This window comes from Solea solea, chromosome 6, assembly GCF_958295425.1.
Source record: "Solea solea chromosome 6, fSolSol10.1, whole genome shotgun sequence".
In the NCBI taxonomy this organism is placed as follows: Eukaryota; Metazoa; Chordata; class Actinopteri; order Pleuronectiformes; family Soleidae; genus Solea; species Solea solea.
Window position 1 is genome coordinate 2,930,745 of NC_081139.1, and position 26,103 is coordinate 2,956,847.

General features: G+C 40.2%; 2 protein-coding genes across 2 annotated transcripts; both read left to right on the forward strand.

Annotated features, from left to right (window-relative positions):
- Window positions 1-5,001: 5,001 nt before the first annotated feature.
- On the forward strand, window positions 5,002-15,404 carry LOC131461457 (myosin heavy chain, fast skeletal muscle-like). The gene is made up of 40 exons (XM_058632729.1): window positions 5,002-5,103; window positions 5,316-5,528; window positions 5,761-5,904; window positions 6,198-6,354; window positions 6,434-6,461; window positions 6,554-6,662; window positions 6,785-6,877; window positions 6,970-7,033; window positions 7,164-7,262; window positions 7,352-7,455; window positions 7,572-7,710; window positions 7,838-7,956; window positions 8,046-8,195; window positions 8,340-8,510; window positions 8,601-8,907; window positions 9,061-9,128; window positions 9,221-9,308; window positions 9,389-9,506; window positions 9,597-9,720; window positions 9,787-9,923; window positions 10,004-10,259; window positions 10,354-10,596; window positions 10,682-10,858; window positions 10,942-11,087; window positions 11,242-11,332; window positions 11,448-11,837; window positions 11,936-12,062; window positions 12,157-12,275; window positions 12,381-12,577; window positions 12,670-12,853; window positions 12,935-13,100; window positions 13,266-13,390; window positions 13,489-13,797; window positions 13,882-14,085; window positions 14,163-14,288; window positions 14,368-14,538; window positions 14,641-14,745; window positions 14,868-14,963; window positions 15,035-15,166; window positions 15,257-15,404. The coding sequence occupies exons 2-40, from the start codon at window positions 5,328-5,330 to the stop codon at window positions 15,275-15,277; spliced, it is 5,805 nt and encodes a 1,934-aa protein (XP_058488712.1). The 5' UTR covers window positions 5,002-5,103; window positions 5,316-5,327; the 3' UTR covers window positions 15,278-15,404.
- Window positions 15,405-18,740: 3,336 nt separating this feature from the next.
- p4htmb (prolyl 4-hydroxylase, transmembrane b) lies at window positions 18,741-26,096 on the forward strand. The gene is made up of 9 exons (XM_058632680.1): window positions 18,741-19,544; window positions 19,649-19,730; window positions 21,767-21,957; window positions 22,063-22,159; window positions 23,016-23,178; window positions 23,743-23,928; window positions 24,156-24,246; window positions 24,423-24,546; window positions 25,320-26,096. Exons 1-9 carry the CDS (start codon window positions 19,206-19,208, stop codon window positions 25,559-25,561), a joined length of 1,515 nt encoding a protein of 504 aa, XP_058488663.1. The 5' UTR covers window positions 18,741-19,205; the 3' UTR covers window positions 25,562-26,096.
- The last annotated feature ends 7 nt before the right edge of the window (window positions 26,097-26,103 follow it).

Genomic DNA, 26,103 nt, shown 5'->3' on the forward strand with positions numbered 1-26,103 from the left:
AAATTCCCAAGCTCTTACTTTTGCAATTGTTTACAAATGCATCGAAGGCTTCTGCTAATTACATGTCAGATGTTCTTCAGCGTCCTATTACTAAGCACCTCTGAAAAAATGTCTACACCATGAAGCTGTTTAATGCTGCAATGATTGACTCAATCATAAACTCATCAACTTCCATTCTGTTCTTTTTTTCTGGTAGTGATTATGTTCTTCTCACTTTAATAATTCCAGTAGGTGTGTGGTGTTGGTACTGCTTATTCTTATGCTTGTAGGACTCTGATGCTACATGTTGATATTATCTGGAAAAAGTGTTTATTTCTGCTTAAACTTAAGACAGCAAGAAAGAACAGAAAGAGATTTACCTCCCTTAAGGTCTTTTGAGTCAGCAAAGAGGATTGAATAATACTCAAAGGGTTTTAGATAACGATGGAAGAATGAGAATCTACACACACAGTATGTAGTAAGTGATCTTGCACTACTCATGGTATTTAAGGTGTACTATACTGTGTCTAAGAAAGGAAGGAAAATGACAAATAAACACACAAATATATGACACGAAACAGTGAAGCTGCTTTGTTTTGCCATGACCAACATGTAAACACAAACAGCCCATTCAATTGCCCAAATTTACATAAACCCAAGTTGTTTACTATTATAGGATGCCCTTTTTGCAAAAATTCTTGAAAAATTAAATTAAATTAAATTAAATTAAATTAAATTAAATTAAATTAAATTAAATTAAATTAAATCCAGCAAAGATTAGTCTCGATGATCTACTTGTTCACAAAATAGACCAGCTGCTGGTTTTCATTAAACACTGTCAAGTCTTCAGGGAGGCCAAGACATTTCTGAGCTCAGGGAAAATTCCCCTGTGTGTGATTGTCTATGCTATGTTGAAGTGTGTGTGTGTGTGTGTGTGTGTGTTTGTGCATGTCCGTGTGTGAGAAAAATTCAAATTAGTGAGGACAGAAAGGGAGAACAGAAAACAGAAAGATTTCATGGGGTGCTTTTCTTTGTTAAGCAGCAAGCTCAGGTAAGAAATCTTAAATCTAAATCAACTGTAGTGGATAATGTTGTGTGTAAGTGTGTGACTTGTTGCATGGATGTAAGTTTGAAACTAAAAACAGGTATAATTGTATGTACTGAGATGCATATAGCGCTGATTGTGTGTAATAATGTGTGATTATTATAACTGTGAGGATGGTATTGGCATTGGCATTTATTATCATCATATTATCATATCTGTTATAATTGAATACTTGTAAGACGGTATCTACACATTTGATCAAACATTTATAACATAATGCAGTAATGAAAGATTGAAGAGAGGCTGCATGCTATTTTATAAGTAGGCAGATATCAGTGACATGTCTCTTGTTCTCTGGTTGACACACTTATCGGCACATGCTTAATGTTACATCACACGACGTACTGAAGAACACTTAGCTCAAGTGCATCTTAAAGATACAATCGGTATCAAATAACATGAGGCCTTTGACACTTATAAGTGGTTGCTGGCTGTTGATAATTATTTTAATTACATTGTGTGCTCTGGATGTGTCCTACTGTATATGTTTATAGATCATTTAACAGAAATTATTGTACAGTTTCGTGAAAGGCGCTTTATAAATCCAAATCCAAGTATTATCATTATTATTATTATTATTATTATTATTATTTTATTATTAATAATAATAAAGAAAATGTATAATTTTTGATGCACATTTGTGTGTTTGTGTGACATAAAAAAATACAAATAAAAATCTACATAAACAAAAATGACACATAATTCACATAAATAAAAAAAACATATCTACAGATAATTTATTACGTTTATTGATATTGATACATATATGATTCAGATTTGTTTCACCCCGCACACAGTAGTGAGAGGTTCTTTATATTGGCACTGACACAGGTTCATCCTGTGATGGTGTAAAATTATGCAAATGAGATTACGTGGATAATAACTTTTCAACCCTATCATTAGCTTTCTTTTTCAATTCGTCCACGGAAATCTGTTTTCTTAAAAATAATTGCCTAGACTGACTCCCCAAACCTACCCCCGCCCCATTTATTAATGTATTATTATTTATTTTATTTCATTTTTGTGTGTTTTGCTTTGTCCTGACTTTGCCCATCTGACACTACATCATGCATTTGTTCTATGAGTGATTGTATCCATATCTGTGTATCGCTGTATTACTTCAATTGTTCCATGGACTGCTTCCAGTCTTACTTTTTGGGTTGTGGGTGGGTGGGTTATCCTCTGCTTCTTCATGTACTTGCCCTCCATGAAAATAAAAACAAAGTTTTGAGAAAAATAACTGACTAGTTTGGTGTTTCTCTCAGGTGGCACCAAAGCTCTGATTTTACACCATTTCACTCAGGTCTTCTTTCTTCTTCTTCTTCTTCTTCCACTTCCTATGTAGGTGAGGAATACAGCAGCATTAGTTTGTTGGTTTAGTTAGTTAGAGTTAATTTTACATTTTTGGTCTTTGTTAATTGCTTTTCATCGTATATATTCTGCTTAGACATGAAATGGTTTGCTTACAAAGGGCATTTGTCCTATTTTACAGAAAACAAAGTAACAGTTACGGCCTGAAAAAATGCTGCACAACATCTGATTTTTGATTGATTAAAACTCTTTAATGCAAGTTATGCAAACTCTGGCTTGAGAAAGGTGTGAGAAAGTGTGTGACTGAAGTAAACTGGAGACTTATTCAAAGTTAAGTCAAACAGCAGATAACAATACAAAAAAATACAAACAACTGAACAAGTATCACAGAATGAGAATAATAGTCTGGATGTGCAAATATACCGTACCACATTTTTGAATCTACTGTCCACGACGTTTCCTTGTCTTTTGTCCGAAACATGGTAGGATTAAGCCCAGAAATGCCTTTAAGACTCTGAATAGAAATAATAGAAAATAAAAACATATTATTTTTTATTGTCTTAAAGTTCATGATATACTAATAAACATATGATACAATGGCAGTCAATGTGAGTTGATGGTATATCACTGAGGGGACCAGAGGCGGATGACTGAGGAGCTGGCAACACAAGTAACATGTTTGCGCCTTCGCAACTCGAGGCTCCTTATGGTGTTAATAAGGTGCCAGTGACCTTTCCCACTGCCCCACTCCCTCACCACCGGCCCACCCGAACTCACTCCCAACAATACTATCTCAGTATCTATATTATAACCAACAAACCCCGCACATTATCAACGCTAAGCAGTTTTCACATTCTTCAAAAAATTACAACTATGTGTAACAGTGACTATTTTACAATCTACAACATTGCGTAAACTTTAAAAACATAATGAAAAACTTTTCTGGAAGATTGCACACAAATCAAACCGAGTACATTAGTGGTGATATATAGTGACTATAATAAGCATTCTAAGTGGTGTGAATGAATGCTATGTGACAACATAGAGTCAATCTCAAAAACTGTCCACGAGTTGTGACACACATATCGAATAATGAACCCTCACATACACATACTACATTTTATAAATATACAAAAATACAAATATTTGTAATATTAACACACGGATGCAACATCAACGCTCTCAGCCAGCGGTCTGGAATGTTGCTCACCTTGGTTTGTTATCCTGAGCACAGTTGTTGCTGCTTGACAAATGAAGAAACTGACAGAGATCAAAGGCCATAAAAACACAATAAGCCTCTTGAGCATGTGGCATTTGACTTGGGCATTGACATGAGCCATGTGCTATATTTGAGTTTTGCCCTAATAAGAAGGGCGATTTCAGAGCCCGGAATCGTATAACATGCACTTAACTGAAGACAGAGGCTCATTATATCGTGTGGGTAATCACATTAGAATGTCTTCTTCTTTTTCTTCTTCTTCCCTGGTGTAAGAAGATCTTCTTACCAATGGAAAAGGAGACTAATGACACTCGAACCACCGTTTTAAACTGAGGTGGCCGTGTGACACATCCTTGGCAGGAGGAATGTTCGCTACAAAAGTTCACTTGATAGATAGATGGATGGATAGATGGATGGATAGATGGATAGATAGATAGACAGACACAGACACAGACACAGACACAGACAGACATACAGACACAGACAGACAGTGGGTGGATGGTGTGATTTGCTTTGAATATAAAGGAAGTTGAGCTTGAATCATCACTCAGTTGCGCCACATTTAGGGACAGTGCTCAGACTCCCTTGTGCTCCCTTCAGAGCGAGAATAAGAACAGCTGTTGGCACTGTTGTGAGAAATAATCCCTTGGCAATCCCCCTCTTTCTTTAAAGCTCACTGGCACTCCTTTCATTTTTAATAATTTCTGACTTGTAAGGACTCTGAAACACTATATCGGTGACTTTTTAAAGCTTCTCCGAGGCATAGCTTGAGGTTACTTTAGTGCCAAAGAGCATTCAGGAGATGTATTAGTCACACCTTTGGACTGTCTACTGACTTACCCAACAGCAAAACATGAACCAAACTTCACCTCTTTGTATCTTTTTTTTACAGAAATACTTTTGAAAGTAGTAGGTACTCACAAGCACAAACAACTTCTCATCAACATGCTACAGAACCAACTCACAAAAACTACATCTCAGAATAGTGTTCTCCTCGTCACATTATCAGCCAAAAAGATATTAATTAAGACAAGGATAAAGTCAAATCACTGCATCCTATTATTTGCCAGGATTGCAAGATATTTGAGAATTTCTAAAAGCCTAATTTCTCCCCCCCCCCCCCCCCCTCGAGTTCAAAGCTGCACAATGATGTGTGATGGAAGACATCTCATAAACTATGTAATGTTACAGCTAGGGTTAAGAACTACTCCATGAGCATAATGACAAGAATCATGACCAAATAGAGCAGGACAAGTGTGATAGGCTCCCATCACTCTATATAAAGGAGCAGTAAACCAGCACCGGGGACAGGCGCCCAGCAAAGGTAAGCATCTCAGCGGCACAGATGTAGTTACTCTCAAGACCTACAAACAAAACTACCAAGCAATTGAGCAATAGGCTTTGTGATGCTCACATCTTTGCTCCTTTCTTTCAGAAATCTGCACTGAAGTCTGCCACAAACAAGCCTTTTCACCTGGTGTGCTCCAAGGTAAATCAGACACCACATGAGTACAATTGAATAACCATTACAGCTAAACATGAACAGGCTGTCCCCTATATGAACATCGAAACTTTATTGGTAATTAGTTCAGTCCTGCAGCTACTGTAATTGTCTTAAACCAAACATAAAGGACGACCAATCTGTTTATGCAAACATCTGTCCTAGTTTTCTGGTTTTTGAAATTGTTTCCTCACTTGCAGTAAAGGGTCATCATGGGCGATTCGGAAATGGAGTGTTTTGGCCCGGCGGTCATTTACCTCCGGAAGCCAGAAAGAGAAAGAATTGAAGCTCAGAACGCTCCGTTCGATGCTAAGTCAGCATACTTTGTGACTGAGCCAGCGGAAATGTACCTCAAGGGAAAACTTACAAAGAGAGAGGGGGGCAAAGCCACGGTGGAGACTCTAACTGGAAAGGTGAGGATTGCACTTGCATGATTTGGACTGTTGTGGGATGTGTTTAGCTTAACACACGGCTATTTCAGTAGTAGTATAAGTAAATTTGTCATATCCTACTGACAAAACTGGTTTGCAGATGGTCAAATCTGTAATTTGTTAATAGCAAGTAAGATTTTAAAAATAAATTACAACTAGACTGCTAAAATAGCTGCTACATGGTAACTTGTTTTATATGTGTCCTCTTTGACAGACCCTCACTGTAAAAGAAGATGAAATCTTTCCCATGAACCCTCCAAAGTATGATAAGATCGAGGACATGGCCATGATGACCCACCTCAGCGAGCCTTCTGTGCTGTATAATCTCAAAGAGCGCTATGCGGCATGGATGATCTACGTAAGTTTTGTCGAATAGAAAGATTAACCTCATAGCATTTACAGTACAAAATATGGACCCCTTACGGAAATTAACATTTGGAGGAGAAGGGGTAACATAAGCCTTTAGGAGATGATTTAAGTAGGTGGTAGCAGACCCATGAAGCACTTTGTAGGCTAGCATTTTAGCACAGGTTTTAACTTGTTCTTCTCATTTGATTTGTTTCTACAATGACAGTGGCTTATCCAGATGTAGCTTTACTTATTTAAGCATGTTCATATTAATGTTTTTTCTCAAATATTTCACTATTACAGACCTACTCAGGGCTGTTCTGTGTCACTGTGAACCCCTACAAGTGGCTCCCAGTGTACGACGCAAAGGTTGTCGCTGGATACAGAGGGAAAAAGAGGATTGAGGCTCCACCCCACATCTTCTCCATCTCTGATAATGCCTACCAGTTCATGCTGCAGGGTAAACTTATTGTCCGTGCTACAATGTGTCCAATAATAAGTAAATTCCTAATGTTGTGTAATGTTTGGATCTTTTACAGACAGAGAAAACCAGTCAATCCTGATCACGTATGTGCCAGCACTATGGATGTCAGTAATTTAAACAATAATACATGATGTATAAATGATTAACATAATTGTTTTTTTACACATAAACACAGCGGAGAATCTGGTGCTGGAAAGACTGTCAATACTAAACGTGTCATCCAGTACTTTGCAACAATTGCAGTGGCTGGAGGGAAAAAAATTGATAGTCCTGGAAAAATGCAGGTAACTGACATCAAATAAAATGAAAATATGATATGTAATATGTATGTATGTGTATTTATATATATATATATATATATATATTGTATACAGTATGTATGATACTAAATCATTGTTATATTTAGGGTTCACTGGAAGATCAAATCATTGCAGCAAACCCGCTGTTGGAAGCTTATGGTAACGCCAAGACTGTGAGGAATGACAACTCTTCACGTTTTGTAAGTTTTTGTCTTGTCTCATTTTAAAAGTTGTTGCTATTTTGCGCAAAAGTATAGAGTTCTAATGTAAATGTTAACCTGTTTTTGCATAGGGAAAATTCATCAGAATTCACTTTGGAACAACTGGAAAGTTGGCTTCAGCTGATATCGAAACTTGTAAGAAGCTCATTGCACATGACATGTATTGCTTGCTATGTACTGTCAACTCCTACTGTACAGCTTTGCTTCAGGAGATATTTCCCCCTACATCATAAACACTTACCCCCCCCCCCACACACACACACAGATCTGCTGGAGAAGTCTCGAGTGACGTTCCAGCTGTCTGCAGAGAGGAGCTACCACATCTTCTATCAGCTCACAACGGGCCACAAACCTGAGCTCATAGGTGTGACATGAGCAAATAAGGAGATCATTATTCCTGAAGCAAATGATAACGTCTGTATTGTTTACACGTTTTTTTCCTGTTTCCTTCAGAGGCTCTGCTGATTACCACAAACCCATATGACTATCCTATGATTAGTCATGGAGAAATCACTGTCAAGAGCATCAATGACATTGAAGAATTCATAGCCACTGATGTAAGGAAAACTTTATGATTGAAAGTTAATTGCTTAAATAATGAGTAAATTGTTTTAAAACTAAATATTTGTCGATGCAGCAGAATGTTTACCACTGACAAACTTTTTTAATACAGACAGCCATTGACATCCTGGGCTTCACTTTAGAAGAGAAGGCATACATTTACAAGCTGACCGGAGCTGTGATGCATCATGGGGGCATGAAATTCAAGCAGAAGCAGCGTGAAGAGCAGGCTGAGCCTGATGGCACTGAGGGTATGACGTCCACACACCATGAGATTTAATGTCACAGGTTTTCCGACGAGTGAATCAGGAGTGACGCTGATGAAGTCAAGCTGGTATTATGTGTTTTTAAAGATGAAAACTTGTGTTCTGTATTTAGTGGCAGATAAAATCGCCTACCTCATGGGTCTGAACTCTGCTGATTTGCTCAAAGCGCTATGCTACCCCAGAGTGAAGGTCGGGAACGAGTATGTGACCAAAGGCCAAACTGTCCCTCAGGTCAGAGGATTTTGCTTCTGTTGAATGTAAAATTGTTTTATTGATTTTTATATCATTATTAATGTTGTACCATTCACTTGTTAAATCAGGTCAACAATTCCGTCATGGCTCTCTGCAAGTCTGTCTATGAGAAAATGTTCTTGTGGATGGTCGTCAGAATCAATGAGATGCTGGACACCAGGCAGCCCAGAAGCTATTTCATTGGTGTCCTGGATATCGCTGGGTTTGAAATCTTTGATGTAAGTTTGGTTGATGGAACATATTCTTACAGATAGATGTTTGCACAAGGTTTGCATTTGGATATCTTACCACATCAAAGCTAAGGGTATAAACAATGTTAGTGAAAGCACTTACCAGTATTTTATGCATCTTAATTTCTTTAGTTCAACAGCTTGGAGCAGCTGTGCATCAACTTCACCAATGAAAAGCTGCAACAGTTTTTCAACCACCACATGTTTGTCCTGGAGCAAGAAGAGTACAAGAAAGAAGGAATTGAATGGGAGTTCATTGACTTTGGTATGGACTTGGCAGCCTGCATTGAGCTTATTGAGAAGGTGAGCCACATGCTGCTGTATATTCACAAATACAGAAACTGTCTGATGATTTTGAAGAATTTGTTTTAATTCATAATTTCCTCTGAATAGCCAATGGGCATCTTCTCCATCCTGGAAGAGGAGTGCATGTTCCCCAAGGCAACTGACACGACCTTCAAGAACAAACTGTACGACCAGCATATTGGTAAAAGTGCCCCCTTCCAGAAACCTAAACCTGCCAAAGGCAAAGCTGAGGCCCACTTCTCTCTGGTGCACTATGCTGGCACTGTTGATTACAATGTCCTTGGCTGGCTGGACAAGAACAAGGATCCCCTGAATGACTCAGTGGTTCAGCTCTACCAGAAGTCTTCAGTCAAACTGCTGGCTCACCTCTATGCAGCACATGCCTTAGGAGAAGGTACGATCATATATCAGAGAACAACATGTGCAGTGCTTGCTGATGCTGATGTTCATTAGATGTTGAAACCCATTAGTTAATTTGAAGATTACATGTAAGAACACAGTTTTGACAGAAAAAAACATTTTCTCCCTTCAATTGTGGCCACAACAGAGGGTGGTGGAAAGAAAGCTGGAAAGAAGAAGGGAGGGTCTTTTCAGACAGTGTCTGCTTTGTTCAGGGTAAGTATAGCATTTGTTACTTGAAGATTCAAAGTCACAGAAAACAGGCCTCATTATTTAGTATTAATTCAAACATTATTGACATATTTCAGGAGAATTTGGGCAAACTGATGACCAACCTGAGGAGCACCCATCCTCATTTTGTGCGATGCTTAATTCCAAATGAATCAAAGACTCCAGGTAACCTCTCTAGTATTCATGAATACATTCAAAAAGATTATTGACACCACAAAACAAAACTGACTTTAGCGTGCCATTAGGTCTTATGGAGAACTTCCTCGTCATCCACCAGCTCAGGTGTAACGGTGTGCTAGAAGGTATCAGGATCTGCAGGAAAGGTTTCCCCAGCAGAATCCAGTATGGTGACTTCAAGCAGAGGTAATCACTAATACTCATCAAATCAGACAATGTTTGCACCCTAGCCCCCGTAATCAATTATTCTTTAATAAACATTTTCTCTCCAATCAGATACAAAGTATTGAATGCCAGTGTCATCCCTGAGGGGCAGTTCATTGACAACAAAAAGGCCTCAGAGAAACTCTTGGGCTCTATTGATGTCGATCAAACCCAGTACAAATTCGGACACACAAAGGTAATCAATTCATTCATTATGGGTGTCCTTTAAAATACATACGCTAATGCTGTTGTTCTCCTGTAGGTGTTCTTTAAAGCTGGGCTGCTGGGAACTCTGGAGGAGATGAGGGATGAGAAACTTGCTATCCTGATCACAATGACTCAGGCTCTTTGCAGAGGTTACGTCATGAGGAAAGAGTTTGTCAAGATGATGGAGCGCAGGTATCAGTCACATTTAGCTTATCTTGGCACTTATTATCAATCCAGCTTTCAGAAAATGACTTGGTTACCTTTATCCTCAGGGAGGCTATTTACTCTATTCAGTACAACATCCGCTCATTCATGAATGTCAAAACCTGGCCATGGATGAAGGTCTACTTCAAGATTAAGCCTCTTCTGAAGAGTGCAGAGACTGAGAAAGAGATGGCCCAAATGAAAGAGGACTTTGAAAAGACCAAAGAGGACCTAGCAAAGGCTCTGGCCAAGAAGAAAGATCTGGAAGAGAAGATGGTTTCTCTCCTGCAGGAAAAGAATGACCTCTTATTGCAAGTGCAGTCGGTAAGATGAATCACTACAATCTATGTGAATTTCTAAATACCCTTGTTAAACTTCTTATTTAAATCTTCTAAATCTGCTTTTTTTTCATTTTTAGGAAGGTGAAAACCTTTCTGATGCTGAGGAAAGGTGTGAGGGGCTCATTAAAGCGAAAATCCAGCTTGAGGCCAAATGCAAAGAGACAGCTGAGAGACTGGAAGATGAGGAGGAAATGAATGCTGAGTTGACTGCAAAGAAGAGGAAGCTGGAGGATGAATGCTCTGAGTTGAAGAAAGACATCGATGACTTGGAGCTCACACTGGCCAAGGTGGAAAAGGAGAAACATGCCACAGAGAACAAGGTGAGAGTCATACATTTACTCGACGGTTACAATTTTACATACACTTTGATCAAATATTCAAACTGAATACATTTGAACTCACTAGGTCAAAAACCTGGTTGAAGAAATGGCTTCTCAAGATGAGACCATTGCCAAGTTGAGCAAAGAGAAGAAAGCGCTCCAAGAGGCCCATCAGCAGACACTTGACGATCTGCAAGCAGAGGAAGACAAAGTCAACACTCTGACAAAGGCCAAAGTGAAGCTGGAGCAGCAAGTGGATGACGTGAGTCGTAAAAACAGACAGGGGTTTTGATTTTTGTGAAAATATATACCATTATATTCATTCCTCGCCTCGGTTAAAAACAGCTTGAAGGTTCTCTTGAGCAAGAAAAGAAGCTTCGCATGGACCTTGAGCGTGCTAAAAGAAAGCTTGAGGGGGATCTTAAGTTGGCCCATGAAACCATCATGGATCTGGAGAATGACAAGCAGCAGGCTGACGAGAAAATAAAGAAGTGAGTCAAATCATCTCAAATGTTCAATTAAACTGGATTTGTCGAGTGCAAATCCCAGACTAAACATTTGGATATAAAAATTGACACACACAATAATATAAATAAGCCGTATAAATATTGAATATGAAAGTGTATAACATGTTTTGCAACACAGGAAGGAATTTGAAACAAACCAGCTTCTCAGCAAGATTGAGGATGAACAGTCACTTAGTGCTCAGCTTCAGAAGAAGATCAAAGAACTTCAGGTTGGTACAGTATCTGATGTAATCATGTCTGCACCTCACTGACTTTAGAGGTGTTTTACTTCATGTACTAAAAATACAAAAATGTTCACCTACTTTAATAACATATAAATGCCAGGCTCGTATTGAGGAGCTGGAGGAGGAGATTGAGGCTGAGCGAGCGGCTCGAGCCAAGGTGGAGAAGCAGAGGTCCGATCTCTCCAGGGAACTCGAGGAGATCAGCGAGAGGCTGGAAGAAGCTGGAGGAGCCACTGCCGTGCAGATTGAGATGAACAAGAAGCGAGAGGCCGAGTTTCAGAAACTGCGTCGTGATCTTGAAGAGTCCACCCTGCAGCATGAGGCTACCGCTGCCACTCTGCGCAAGAAACAGGCCGACAGTGTGGCAGAGCTCGGGGAACAGATCGATAACCTCCAGAGAGTCAAACAGAAGCTGGAGAAGGAGAAGAGTGAATTCAAGATGGAGATTGATGACCTTTCGAGCAATATGGAGTCTGTCGCCAAATCAAAGGTAAGTCAACATTTTGTATACTACTACACATTTGATTTCATTCATCACACAAAGTTAGACAATCATGCAACTCTTCAACACGTTGTATTGACTTGAAGGGCAATCTGGAGAAAATGTGCCGCACTCTTGAGGATCAACTGAGTGAGTTGAAGTCTAAAAACGATGAAAATGTGCGACAACTGAACGACATTGGGGCTCATAAGGCAAGACTGCAAACAGAGAACGGTGAGGAAAAATCTACATTTTCTGATTCTAATTCGAAGTACATTTTCATACTGCCTTAGGATTAGTTCTCATCTCATTCACTGTTGCATTGTAGGAGAAATCAGTCGCCAGCTGGAGGAGAAAGAAGCCCTGATCTCTCAGCTAACCCGAAGCAAGCAAGCTTACACGCAGCAGATTGAAGAATTTAAGAGACACATCGAAGAGGAAGTTAAAGTATGTTCACCATGTAAATTCAGTGTGGCACAGACAACAGTCCAAGGCTTGAACTGAAGTGAGGCAGATTTATTTAAAAAAACAAATCTTTAATTTCTTTGTCAGGCCAAGAACGCCCTGGCTCATGCTGTTCAGTCATCCCGCCATGACTGCGATCTGCTCAGAGAGCAGTATGAGGAGGAGCAGGAGGCCAAGGCTGAGCTGCAACGAGCGCTGTCCAAAGCCAACAGCGAGGTGGCTCAGTGGAGAACCAAATACGAAACTGATGCCATTCAGCGCACTGAGGAGCTGGAGGAGGCCAAGTAATGAACAGCTCTGAAATCACAATGTTTCCACATTGTGATTTTAATTAAGTAACTCATCATAAAAATCCATATCTTACATCTTTAAACAGGAAAAAACTTGCCCAGCGTCTTCAGGATGCAGAGGAAGCCATTGAGGCTGTGAATGCAAAATGTGCCTCTCTGGAAAAGACCAAGCAGAGACTTCACGGTGAAGTGGAGGACCTGATGATTGACGTGGAGAGAGCTAATGCTCTGGCTGCTAATCTGGACAAGAAGCAAAGAAACTTTGACAAGGTTTGAATTTTATTTCCAAACCAACGTCACTGAATTATGAATCATTGAACGGTAATATATATGTGTCCTTTTTGTTTTCAGGTCCTTGCGGAGTGGAAACAGAAGTATGAGGAAAGCCAGGCAGAGCTGGAGGGATCTCAGAAAGAAGCTCGGTCCCTCAGCACTGAAATGTTCAAGTTGAAGAATTCATATGAGGAATCTCTGGATCACCTGGAGACCTTGAAGAGGGAAAACAAAAATCTGCAACGTATGCTATCTTTGAAAAAATTAATAATATTTGCATATGCCCAAACAAAAGTTTAACAAAAGAGTTAAAGAGATTTATAGTTGATTTACTGTTTTACACTTAGTACATCACTCTCTCATAACATTTATGTTATATACATATATACATATACTTTGATTCTTACAGAGGAGATCTCCGATTTAACTGAGCAACTTGGTGAGACTGGAAAAACCATTCATGAACTGGAGAAAGCGAAAAAGTCTGCAGAGGTAGAGAAGTCCGAACTCCAAACTGCACTCGAGGAAGCAGAGGTACTGTCTGGCTAATATATATTTTATTCAACACGATTTAAATCAGTCTGGAGCTGTATAACATAGATTTTTTTGTCTGTGTGTGTGTGTGTGTGAAGGCTACCCTGGAGCACGAGGAGTCCAAGATTCTGCGTGTTCAGCTTGAGCTCACCCAAGTCAAGAGTGAAATTGACAGGAAAATTGCAGAGAAGGATGAGGAGATTGAGCAGATCAAGAGGAACAGCCAGAGGGTGATCGAGTCCATGCAGAGCACTTTGGATGCTGAGGTCAGGAGCAGGAATGATGCCATAAGGATCAAGAAGAAGATGGAGGGAGACCTCAACGAGATGGAGATTCAGCTGAGCCACGCCAACCGCCAGGCTTCTGAGGCCCAGAAACAGCTGAGGAACGTGCAAGGACAGCTGAAGGTATGGTGCAGTGTCAGAGAACGTGCAGGTAAAGTTTACTTTCTTTGGACTGCTTTACAAAGTTGTTATTTATGATTAATTCAGGACGCTCAGCTGCACCTTGATGATGCCATTAGAAGTCAGGAAGACATGAAGGAGCAGGTGGCCATGGTGGAGCGCAGGAACAACCTGATGCTGGCTGAGATCGAGGAGCTGAGAGCTGCACTGGAGCAGACGGAGAGAGGCCGCAAAGTGGCTGAAACGGAGCTGGTTGATGCCAGTGAGCGTGTGGGACTACTGCACTCTCAGGTAAAAAAGCTATTAGAAATACTTGACAACATGAAAGATACAGTGCTGTACATAATCAAAAATGTTATTTTTTACAGAATACCAGTCTCATCAACACCAAGAAGAAGTTGGAGACTGACCTCATTCAGATCCAAGGAGAAGTAGAAGATGCTGTTCAGGAAGCAAGAAATGCTGAGGAAAAGGCCAAGAAGGCCATCACTGATGTGAGTCATCGCGTATACGCGTCACATTACTCCACCAAAGACAGATGATTGAAAGAGTATTACTACTTCCAAATGTCAGGCTGCCATGATGGCAGAGGAGCTGAAGAAGGAGCAGGACACCAGTTCTCATTTGGAGAGGATGAAGAAGAACCTGGAGGTGACAGTGAAGGACCTGCAGCACCGCCTTGACGAAGCTGAGAATCTGGCCATGAAGGGCGGCAAGAAGCAGCTCCAGAAACTGGAGGCTAGAGTAAGACGCGTGTTGACCTAGCAATTCATAATTACTGTGCAGCAGGAGAGCATTTTGCCTTTTTAAAAACCAATGCATTCTTCTTCTTCTTCTTCTTTCAAGGTTCGTGAACTGGAGGGTGAAGTTGACTCTGAACAGAGGCGAGGGGCTGACGCCATCAAGGGAGTCCGGAAATATGAGAGAAGAGTGAAAGAACTCACCTATCAGGTCAACTGCTTTTTTCATTTATTAATAGATCATTTACTGCACATATCAAGTTATTATAATAATATATAGTCATTAAAACAAACTCTTTCTAGTATAATGTTCTTTTTTCTTATTCAAAACAGACTGAGGAGGATAAGAAGAATATTTCCAGACTTCAAGATCTGGTGGACAAGCTGCAGCTCAAAGTGAAATCTTACAAACGACAGGCTGAGGAATCTGTAAGTGAATTTAGGTTTTCATTAATTACAAAGTCATTCGACTGGTTTTAACCTCTTGTCCTATTACACAGGAGGAGCAGGCCAACAGTCACCTGTCCAGGTACAGGAAAGTCCAGCATGAGATGGAGGAGGCTCAGGAGCGAGCCGACATCGCTGAGTCTCAGGTCAACAAGCTGAGAGCCAAGAGCCGTGAAATCGTCAAGGTAATGATGACTACTTTGAGATTAAATTAATTTACAACTAGTTTGATTATCTGGCCAAATGTTTCACATGCCTTTGTTCTGTCATTTCAGGTCAAGGAAACCGGGGAGTGAGGTGGAACGATACAACACAGTCACAAGTAGTCATAAAATATGACTTGATCTTGTCACTCGTTCACCTTAGCATGTTAAACATGCTGTCTGTGATAGCCAAATATCAATAAAAGTAGATTATGCTGCATTACTTTGTGTCTATGTGGTTATTTTTAAATGATAAACACACATATACAGAATCCAGTGCAGTCCCATGGTGTAGTACCACCTGAGAAAATATTGAGCTCTCGAAGTAATAATAATAATAATAATAATAATAACGCATTTTATTTATAAGTGGAGTGAAATTACAGAGAGTAAGCTATTTTGAACAGGTGGGTTTCGAGTCTGGATTTGAAGAGAGTCCGATTTGGGGATGTCTGGTGGGAGTGAATTCCAGAGATGGCGAGCAGAGCGGCTGAAAGCTCTGCTCCCCATGGTGCTGAGGCGGGCGGAGGGCACAGTGAGGTCGATGATGGAGTAGGATCTGAGGGAGCGGGAGGAGGAGGTGGCGATGTGGAGAAGGTCGGAGAGATAAGGAGAGAGGGGCGAGGTTGTGCATGGCCTTGGCGGCATGCAGGAGGAGGAGCCAGTGGAGTTGTTGTAGGATGGGGGTGATGGTGGAATGAGGGGGTTCTGGCAGCTGAGTTGGTGAAGTAACACCATTTTCACTAATGTTAAAATACAGTGGACAAATACAGATCCTCTTCCTCACATATACTCCACACACTGGTGTAGTTAAATTAGATTAAGATGGAGCAAGAGATCTGATTATTGTTATTTAATATATTATTTTGTTGTTATTTTCTACACAAAATTCTGCCTTATATATAAAGTGTATATAAACATTATTTCTAATTTTCCTCAAAGTACCACCAGAGGAAGCTCACGTACCACTGGTGGAAGTTGGGTCTGGGCCCAAGACCCAACTTCATTAAAGTTCACTGACTGAAGTTCTGAATTGAATTATTCATTCTTTTTTTCCCCCTGAATAAAATATAAAGTAAGAACTAGATACATTTATTTATGTTGTTGTGCGTGTATTGCGGTGCGATTTCAAATGAAATGACAAAGACTAAATTATTACTTTTGTTGTAGATTCGTGTTCCCAAAATTAGAACATAGTTGACTCCTCGGGCCAGAGAAAGTTGGACAGCAACAATGAGGTCTTCCCTCATCAGTATGGTGGAAGGCTGCGGTGGCTCTGACCTCAGTAATATAAGCTGCAGCTCACTGAGCCAAGCATGCAGATAGAATTGTACTCCATGAAACATTTGGATGCATGAGTACATCATGTCAGTGTGTTGCTATCGGGGGACCATACTGCCACCTGCAGGCACTCTGTATTACTAACACACTGGGTTTGTCTGGGTTTGGTTTCACACAGGTTTACTTGCTTTGTAGCAACTCTTAAATAACTAAGTTACTAACTGATTTCTCACTGCAACGATACTGTTGTTCAGAGCTGATATATTAAAATAACAAAAAAATTAGCTGAGCATGACATTGCTCATTGGAAGTAAATACAGTTAGAAGAGGCTTCACTTTGACAGATTCTGTAGATAAACAAACATCAGCTGTTGTTTGCTTTGGGTAACACTAAAGGTTAATGTAAGTTAGTTACATAAGGTGTATCAGTACATAATCTTTAGGATTGCGTATCGCATTAATCAAGTCTTCACAACTCAATAATTTTCTCTTTTTTTTTGCATTTTTAAACAATATTAGCAATGATGCAAACGTCCAATATATAAACACAGCATCATGTTTGACGGCACTTAACTGTTGTGAAATTAGGAACAACTCTAACTCTCTAAACTGTGACATTAACTGAGTTTACTCTTCAACATAAACAAGGCAGCCGGATGTGACAGTTGGGTTGATATCAGGTTGAGCTTGAGGTTTGTGATTGTGATATAACAAAGAAATTGTGTTCTAAGTCCAACGTTATCTCATACTTTACCAAATCAAATAATTCTGATCTAACAAAGTGTATTTATTAGTACCAAATCAAAGCATAAATAATCTCACCATAGTGAGGGGAAGACATTACAGTATTATAGAGAGACCAGTCATCTGCCTCGGCTGTTTGGTGTGGAAGGAGAAACTGGGGGAGAGAGGAGAGGTGAGGGTAAAGTGGGGAGAGAAAAGGAAAGAGGGAAGAGAGGAAAAATATATAGAAATAGAAGAAAGAGACCTGAAGCAGATGCATGGTGCTATATTTAAGTACTGTCAGATTAGTTCTTGACATGTGTATAATATAATGGTGTTAATCATCAAGGCAGCAGCTTTGACAGCAGCAGTATAGAGCTGAGACGTGTGCATATAATGAGCTCTGAGGATCAAGTACAGACCGATTTGTAGTCTGTTTCATTTTCACTCAGTCACTTTTCATTGAATTAGGTTGCAGCTTTAAACGTGCACAGGCTCACGTTGTGATTTGTGCACCATTAATATCTGGCATCATCAAAAATTTAAACTCTTGCAGTCTTGGGCCTATGTATACGCATATATATATAGATAGATATAGATATATATATATATCTATATATATACATATATACATATATACTGCATGTTCACGGTGGACATGGATAACACTTTGTAAAATAGTGATACCTTGTAAATAAATATGTTACACAGACTCTGTGTGTTTGATGAGAAATCTAAAATCTGAACAAAATGAAATAACATGATAATTCATATAAGCCACACAGTTGAAACCTGGGTTTCTGCATGTCATTTGCATGTTCTCCAGTTTCCTCCCACAGTTCAAACAAACATGCAGATTTGGGGATTATGCAAATTAGACACTCTGGATTGACTGTGAGTGTGAGAGTGGATGGTTGTGTGACCTTGTCCAGGGTGGGGCCCCGCCTTCCACCCAATGTCGTGTGGGGGTGGGCACCCTCATGTGGAGGATAAAGCTGCAGAAGATAGATGGATAATTCATTGAGTTTATACTTAGCCAAAAAGATGTTGTTTCCGACTAAGATAGCAGAGTATTTACCCACCAACATGAGCAGGGCATAAATCTATGAGGTGCCGTTCGTAAAGTGACCCAAACTGAAAATAACATCGACATTTTTGTCACATTTAGCTCCAAACAATGTTTTTAATTTAATTTTTGTCAAATCTTAAATATGAAATCTAAATATAATATTTAAATGTTAATGTTAAATATAAATGCTAAATATAAATATAAAATATTTATTTAAATTTTAAAAATATTGGTGTAAATGTGGAAAAAAGTTCACATTATTATATTTTTTACACATTGTTTGGAGCTAAATTTGGCAAAATGTTGACGTTATTTTCAGCTTGAGTCACTTTACAAACAGCACCTCATATAAATCAAGGTATTAGTAAATAACGTAAACAAAGTTAAAAGCTGCTAACTGTAACCTACAAACTGAGGATGTCAGGTATGGATTTATTGACACGCGAGTTAAGCCACGTGTGTGTTTAGGTCAGCAGAGGTCAGTATAGCACGGTGAACAGGGCTGTTGTTGTCTGGCTCGGGCTGGGTTTGACTCTCACTGTATCCACGGATCAGTGTGATGTTGCGCTCTTAAATGCGTGGATCCTCTCTGAAGGTGTGATTATTACACTCAAACGACGCTGCTCAGTGTTTTTCGTGGAAGGAGCTCCGCGGTGGACTCGGATGCGCAGTCAGTGCGCTCTGCTGCCGCCGCTGACTGCTGCAGTGTCCGCGGCTGCGGCTCAAAAACCCATTCACCATGCATTTCCCATGAGAGATGACTTCTCTGCTTCACCGCGCACATCCTCACTATGAACAACCGCTGATCTTGAATGGATTTTCTTTCAGATTCAGCTCCATCTTCCACATCTGAGCGTCCAGCAGGCGCGCTCGTCTTGTTGTTGTTTTTGATGAATCGCGTGGATTTTGCTGCAGAGGAGGAATCAGGTCCTTGACTCTCTCAGGAAAATGACTGACGACCGGGAACCCGCACACGACGAGGACACGACGACCGCGTCCGGGAGCGCGGCGTCCTTGCCGCTGCGGCCGCCGTGCGAGCGCCTCGCCGGCCACAAGAGCAGCGTGTGTTCCCGCTCCTACTTCGTGGTCGTGATGGTCTTTTTCCACGTTTACATCATTAATGTCATCGCGCTGTTGTTCTACGTGCACTACAGCAGCGGGCAGGACGACGCGAGCCCGAGGCGCGACGCTGTCAGCGACAACCAGCAGCGCGCAGAGACGCGACGTCCGCCATCGAAAACGGAGATACTGCGAGATGTTTCTCTGAAAAGAATCGAGGGGATAAGAGTGAGTACTGTGGATGTGGCGTGTGCATCACTGCCTCAGTGTAATCTCTCTGTCTGTATCCCACTCACTCACTTACAGCATCACTTGTGTGATTTATGTTTCAGGTGGGACATGTTCAGACTGTGACACTAGTGCCAGGAAAAGTGCATGAAATGCGGACTCTGAGTCTGAAACCTCTGCTGTTTGGTAAGAGCAAAAAAACCCCACACACGTCCAGGGCCGGCTCTAAGCATAGGCTTGAGGGGTAGGGGTGGATGATGCCCCCCTCAATGCTCCAATTACTCCTATCAAATTGTTCCGCATGATTTCAAGTATTGTATTTTATGTATGACATTGCAGAGCTGTCAGGGGTTTTTCAACAAATTCTATGTGACATTTTATTCCTTTGAATAGTTTGTATTCTCGCCTCGCCCGTCTGTCCGTACATTTAGACACTCAGGACAACTGCCCTGAGTGTCCGTCCTCACTTTAATGTCCCTGTGTGCATCCATCGTGGTACAGTTCGGTCTGGAACAGTAAAGTCCTTGGTCAGGCTCGCGTTTCGACTGAGAACAGTACCTTTACTTTACAACAACAATAACTGTCCTCATCTAAGGCCAAGCTTAGCACCTAACGCCCACTGCTGGGCAATGTTGTACTTACTTCAGATGGTTTGATGCACTTCTGGGCTGCATAGTTTGAACTCCAAACAGGTTATTAGGGTTCAAATTTTAACAGACATCCGAATTTCGTTTTAAAGTGTGACAGCTTGACCAGATTCTATGATATTATATTGAGAAACATAAACAGTGCATGTTGCAGCTTACGGTTTTAAGAAAGGTGCATGATCATTCAGGCATGCAGGTTTAACCAGGAAGCTGATTTTCTCCTCTGCAGTGATTTGTACTGCTGTGAAAAACAGCAATAATGAAAAGTATAAAATAAGGATTTCCATTATGAGACTGACAACACGATAAACCTGAAAGTGAACCTAAGTGTTCTGTTCTGACTACTGTATAAAGCAGTTTGAGTGTTTTCAAATAAAAATGGGAGAGAGCTCTGCTTTTTTAATGAGGATATTAGGCTTAACCCTCACGCTTAAAACAAAATGGACTAATGTGGTTTCACCATTAAGAGTACTAAGTCTTGATGTCTGGCAGCCAGTGACCAGTACCTCTTGCAGTAGGTGCAGGAGGATTTATGTCAATAATTATCAATAATTAACTGTAAGTATAATATAAATGAAATGATCTCAGAGAGAGGGCGACACGACTGTACCTCTGAGCTCTGTTTACAGCCTCCCAACTAAATATGTCCCATCACATGCAGCTGATTTGGACCAATCAGATCTCAGAGTGCAGTGAGACACAGGAGGCTTTGACCAATTACACAGCAGCTAAGAGGGAGAGCAGGCTGTTCCACTATACAGATACTCTGTTTACGAGGGCTGCCTCAATACTGGTGCCAAATGCACTGATGACAAAAAATGCTATGCTGCAAAAAACAAAACAAAAAAGGATTTGCAGAGCTTTGCAGAGATGGTGAGACTGTTATGTGATGACAGCAGCTCAGGGCAGAGAGAGCAGCGATGTCAAACTCAAGTATTTTTAAAAACCTGCAGATTTGATGACCCTGCAGTTAAAGAGGTGTTAACGTCAGGGCCGCTCGTGTAGCAGTAATGAACGATAATGAACACACAAAGCATTGTGTGACCAATCAAAGCTGTAGGAAGCTGATCAATACGTTCGGAGGCAAGAGTGCTCCCACTGCACATATGACCCAGTTAAGGGAAATGAACAGAAATACATTTGTACTAAAATGGATTGACTTCAGTGAATACACAGTCGTCTGCCATCGTGATTATTGATTCATCTGAACCTCAGGAAACAAATGATCATCACAGTCTCTCAGAACTTATGGTATGGTATCTCTATTGGCGAGATTTCTACTGCATAAATCATCTGAAATAAAACGAAGCAGCAAAGCCCAACAATGTGGGAAAGCTTTAAACAATTACTCAGCCTATATTATCTGCTTTTAGTTGGTTCATTTCCATTTCGGGGCTGTGTAAACCTGCTGCTACTGTAAAATAGAACAATGATACAACACAATAATGCAACGTGACAAGAGCTGCAAATGAGAAAATGTAAAGCATGCGTTACAGAAAGTGCTGCAGTCAAAAAATCCTGCCGTCCCAGGAGAGTTTTCTCTGTATCTCAGTTTTTCTGTGTTTTACTCTGCAGAGATTCCTGGGTTTCTGTCTGAGGATGAGTGTCGTGTTGTGATGCAGTTGGCACAGCTCAAGGGTCTCATGGAAAGTCAGTTAATGGTGCAAGAAGGTCAGGAGGAGCTGGCCAAGGAGCTCAACCTCAGCCCAGAGGAGATTTTCAACCTTCTCGATATCAACCAGGACGGACAGTTGCAGCTCCACGAGGTGTATGTCTTTGTGTTTATGCATTGTCAGGACACACTGAAAGCATGTGAAGTGTCATAGTTTGAGAGTACAGAGTAGATGAACTCATCCTGACCTCTTTAACAGATACTGACTCATTCTCGCGTGAGGGATGGCATTTGGCTGACTCCGGAGAATCTGAGAGAAATCTATGCTGGACTCAAAGCTGACAAGGATAATAATGGTTAGAAATCATCTTCATTCATTACTTTGGGTTCAAACCAGGACTAATCACTTTTCCTTTTTACTTTATGTCATATAAATTAGTTTACATACTGTGCTTGAAATCATATTACGGGAGTTACAGACAATTCACATTGTTGCCTCCAAAAAGGCAATAAAATCTAAAAGTTTTATGTTTAATCCTTAGAACACTTTGGCTGCTTTTTTCAATTACTGTGTTTAAACACATAAATACATAAGAATGTGCAATATAGAGTGTCTTACATCCTTTTACAGCACAATCTGATGGAAAAAACAACTCTATAAATACACCTGAGCAAACAGTACTCAGAATGTTTAAAATCAGATTGAATTTGTGAAATTTGTAAATATGTCACAGCTCAACGTTCACATGGCTCGTTTTTATGAACAAAAAGAAAAGAACATTTTGTGGCTCCTACACAATTATTGCTACTTTATATCACTACTAAATGAGCACTAAGGGTTAATTTGTGGGTATATTTTTATACATACGTGTGGAAAATGTTCACTCCAGTGTAGTGTCAAATATTTATATAGACTTCACTGGTGTTTTTGTGAAAATACAACCGTGACCATTAAAATAGTTCACAATTTTCAGCATCCATTAATAAGGTTTGACATTTTAATTTTTATAAAGAATACATGTATTCATATATTAATTTGTGTAGATTCATGATATGAATACTAACGTATAATATATTTTATAATAATATAATAATAATAATAATTTAACATAGTTTTAAATTCAGCCATTAATATAGATGATCATCGTTACTCAAAGCTGTATCGAGGGCATCAGCGTTGTGTTTACTTTCTTGTTTATTTACACTGGGCAGGGTTGCTAAGTCTGGATGAGTTCAGGCTGCTGAGCAACGACGCCTTTCAGCGCTTCCTGCTGCAGCGAGGGGTGAAAAGGAGTCAGCTGGTGAGGAACAGCAGACACACGTGGCTCTACCAGGGAAAAGGAGCACACCAGGTCCTCCAGGACATCAAGACGAGGTTAGGAAGATACGCTACTACCCTGCTGTTTTATGTCAATGCCTTTTGTCTCTCTTTTTTTTTTTTTGCCTTGTTATGACTTAAAGGAATACTTCACCGATTTGCATTTAGCTTTGTATTACTAGAGTAGGGGTAGTATTTTTGAAAAATTGTTACCCCCAACCTCAGTTTCCGTGAGTTGAGAAATATCTTCATTCTTTTCTTTGTTACGTGCCCACCAGCCACCTATTTCTGTTACTGTAACTGTGAGGGCGGACACTGTTTACATTCCCCGTCCCTAAAAAGTGGGTCTAAAAAGTGCAGAATTAGCGTTGCAGTTTCAAGGCTCGGACCACGTGTCACTAGAAGATATTTCTCGACTCAAGGGAAACTGAGGTTGGGAAGCACAATTTTTCAAAAATACTACCCCTATTCTAGTAATACAAAGCTAAATGCAAATCGGTGCAGTATTCCTTTAAATTGGTATGAATTGGAGATTTGCTTCTCACTAATAAAAAGAGAATGATTTAGAAATATAATTACCCTATTTCCTTTATCAAATCTTCTCCTTTACCTCTAACAAAGAGTGACTCGCCTCACCCGGCTCCCTCCCACATTAGTCGACCTCAGCGAACCGCTCCAGGTGGTTCGCTATGAGAAGGGAGGACATTACCACGCCCACCACGACAGCGGCCCCGTGTATCCCGAAACCGCGTGCACACACACGCGACTCGCGGCCAACACCTCCACTCCCTTTGAGACATCTTGCAGGTGAGACTGCTCAGGTGTTGACTGGATAACTGTCAATAACTGAACCCATCTGTCCAGTGTGGCACTAAACTGTGCATCGACACTCCATTGTAACAGCTGGCATGTTAGTGTGTGGGACGTCGAAGATGTGTGTCACTTATTTGTGGAGTGTTTCTATGTATGTTTGAATGTGTGTGTTTGTTTGCACCATACGTGTGTGTCAATTTAAATCTGTGCTGCATACTTAGGTACATCACAGTTCTCTTCTACCTGAACTCTGTTGACGGGGGCGGGGAGACCGCATTCCCTGTGGCAGACAACAGGACCTATGATGAAGTGGTGCGTAATAGTGTATGGGTCTGGAAATGTGTTCGGAGAGCACTGTAAAAAAAAAACTGTGTACATACTGTGCATGTCTTTCATATCTGCGTTAGCTCCGGTGTTCTGTCAGAGTGTGTGTGTGCATGGGCCTGATGTTTAACAAGTTTGGGTTTGATTGTGTCTTTTTTTCTTAGTGTCTCATACAGAATGACGTGGACCTTTTGGACACCAGGAGAAATTGTGACAAGAGTAACCTGAGGGTGAAGCCCACCAAAGGGACAGCTGTTTTCTGGTACAACTACCTTTCTGACGGAAGAGGTAAGATTTTCATTATCTTTTTAATTTCCATGTCTTTATTGTAAATGGGAACATATATTTAAAACTGGAATGGGCAGTTCAATGTATAAAATGATGCCAAAATGCCAAATATATATGTGGTGCTAGTCTGTATTAGATGTTATTATTACCCTTAGAACACGGAGCATTTCAGCTGCTTTTTCCATTACTGTATTAAAACATACAGTATATACAGAGGCTATAAGAATGTGCAATATAGAGTGTCTTATATCCTTTCCAGCACAACTTAGGCAATCTGATGAACAAAAAAAAAGTCATTTTCACCAACTATATAAACACACCTGAGCAAAAAGTACTCAAAATGTTTAAAATCGTATTGAATTTTACGAAATTTGGAAAAACGTCACAGTTCAAAGTCCACTTGGCTTGTTTTTATGAACGAAAAGAAAAGAAAAACACATCTATTTTGTGACTTCTGCACAATTATTGCTACTTTATATCACAACTAAAAATGCGGTATAAAATTAATTAACTTTGACTCAACAACACATGAGAAGATGAAATAAATGCATTTTTAAAGCCTGAATATGTGACCTATAAACACACCCCCCCAGGATGTCCATATAAGGAGTTGTATATTATTTCCATGGCAAATTACCATGGGCGCACATGCGGCACAGATCCATGCTTAGTGAGCACTAAGGGTTAATATTACGTACAAAGTCCTTTTATGTGATAAAAAATGCAAATTTAACTTAATTTAATTTAAGTGTCTCTTTTTTCCTCTTCAATAGGTTGGGTGGGGGAGCAGGATGAATATGCGTTGCACGGAGGCTGTGTTGTCACTCAGGGCACAAAGTGGGTCGCCAATAAATGGATCAACATTGATCCGGACTATGCTCGACAAGCTCGCTATCAGCAGCTGGTGTCACGGCAGCCAGAGGAGGAGGATGAGGAGGAGATAGAGGATGAAGGGGATGAAAGTCTGACTTTGAACACTGACATGCAGAGTTCCGACATCCATCAAGACTTGTAGCTGATTAAATTTGTATTTAAAAAAAAAAGAAGTCTACCCTCAATCCTTTGCACAATGTTTTTGGTAACTCCCTCTGTGACCAGTATGTAGACAAGACTTATTCAGGGAATTGATTCACAGTGGGTTTATGCAACTGTAAAGAGAAGCTTTTGGTAAGAAAATGTTGCTTGGATATTGTTATGCCGATCTTGTTTTCCATCAACTTCAATTTCCCGTCATAGGAATGTTGCACTAGAAACAAAACAGACACCCTTTTGCACGCGTTAGCTTCACAGTTTTTGCTGTTGCCGTGGACGAGATTTGCACTTGAAAATTTGAAATGGCTCCTCGAAACATTTCAATGTCCTACCTTGTTATTGAGATGACCAAATAGGCTCGTTACATTGTCAGTTGATGCATGTTGCCTTGTCTCAGATTCCACTAAGATTAAAATACACATTTGTTTGGATTTTTTTGCTGTTTTTGGGTTGTTTTCTTTTATTATTAGAATGCACTGTAACTCTCTTACACAGAATAAAGTTCAATTACAATAATATGTCACA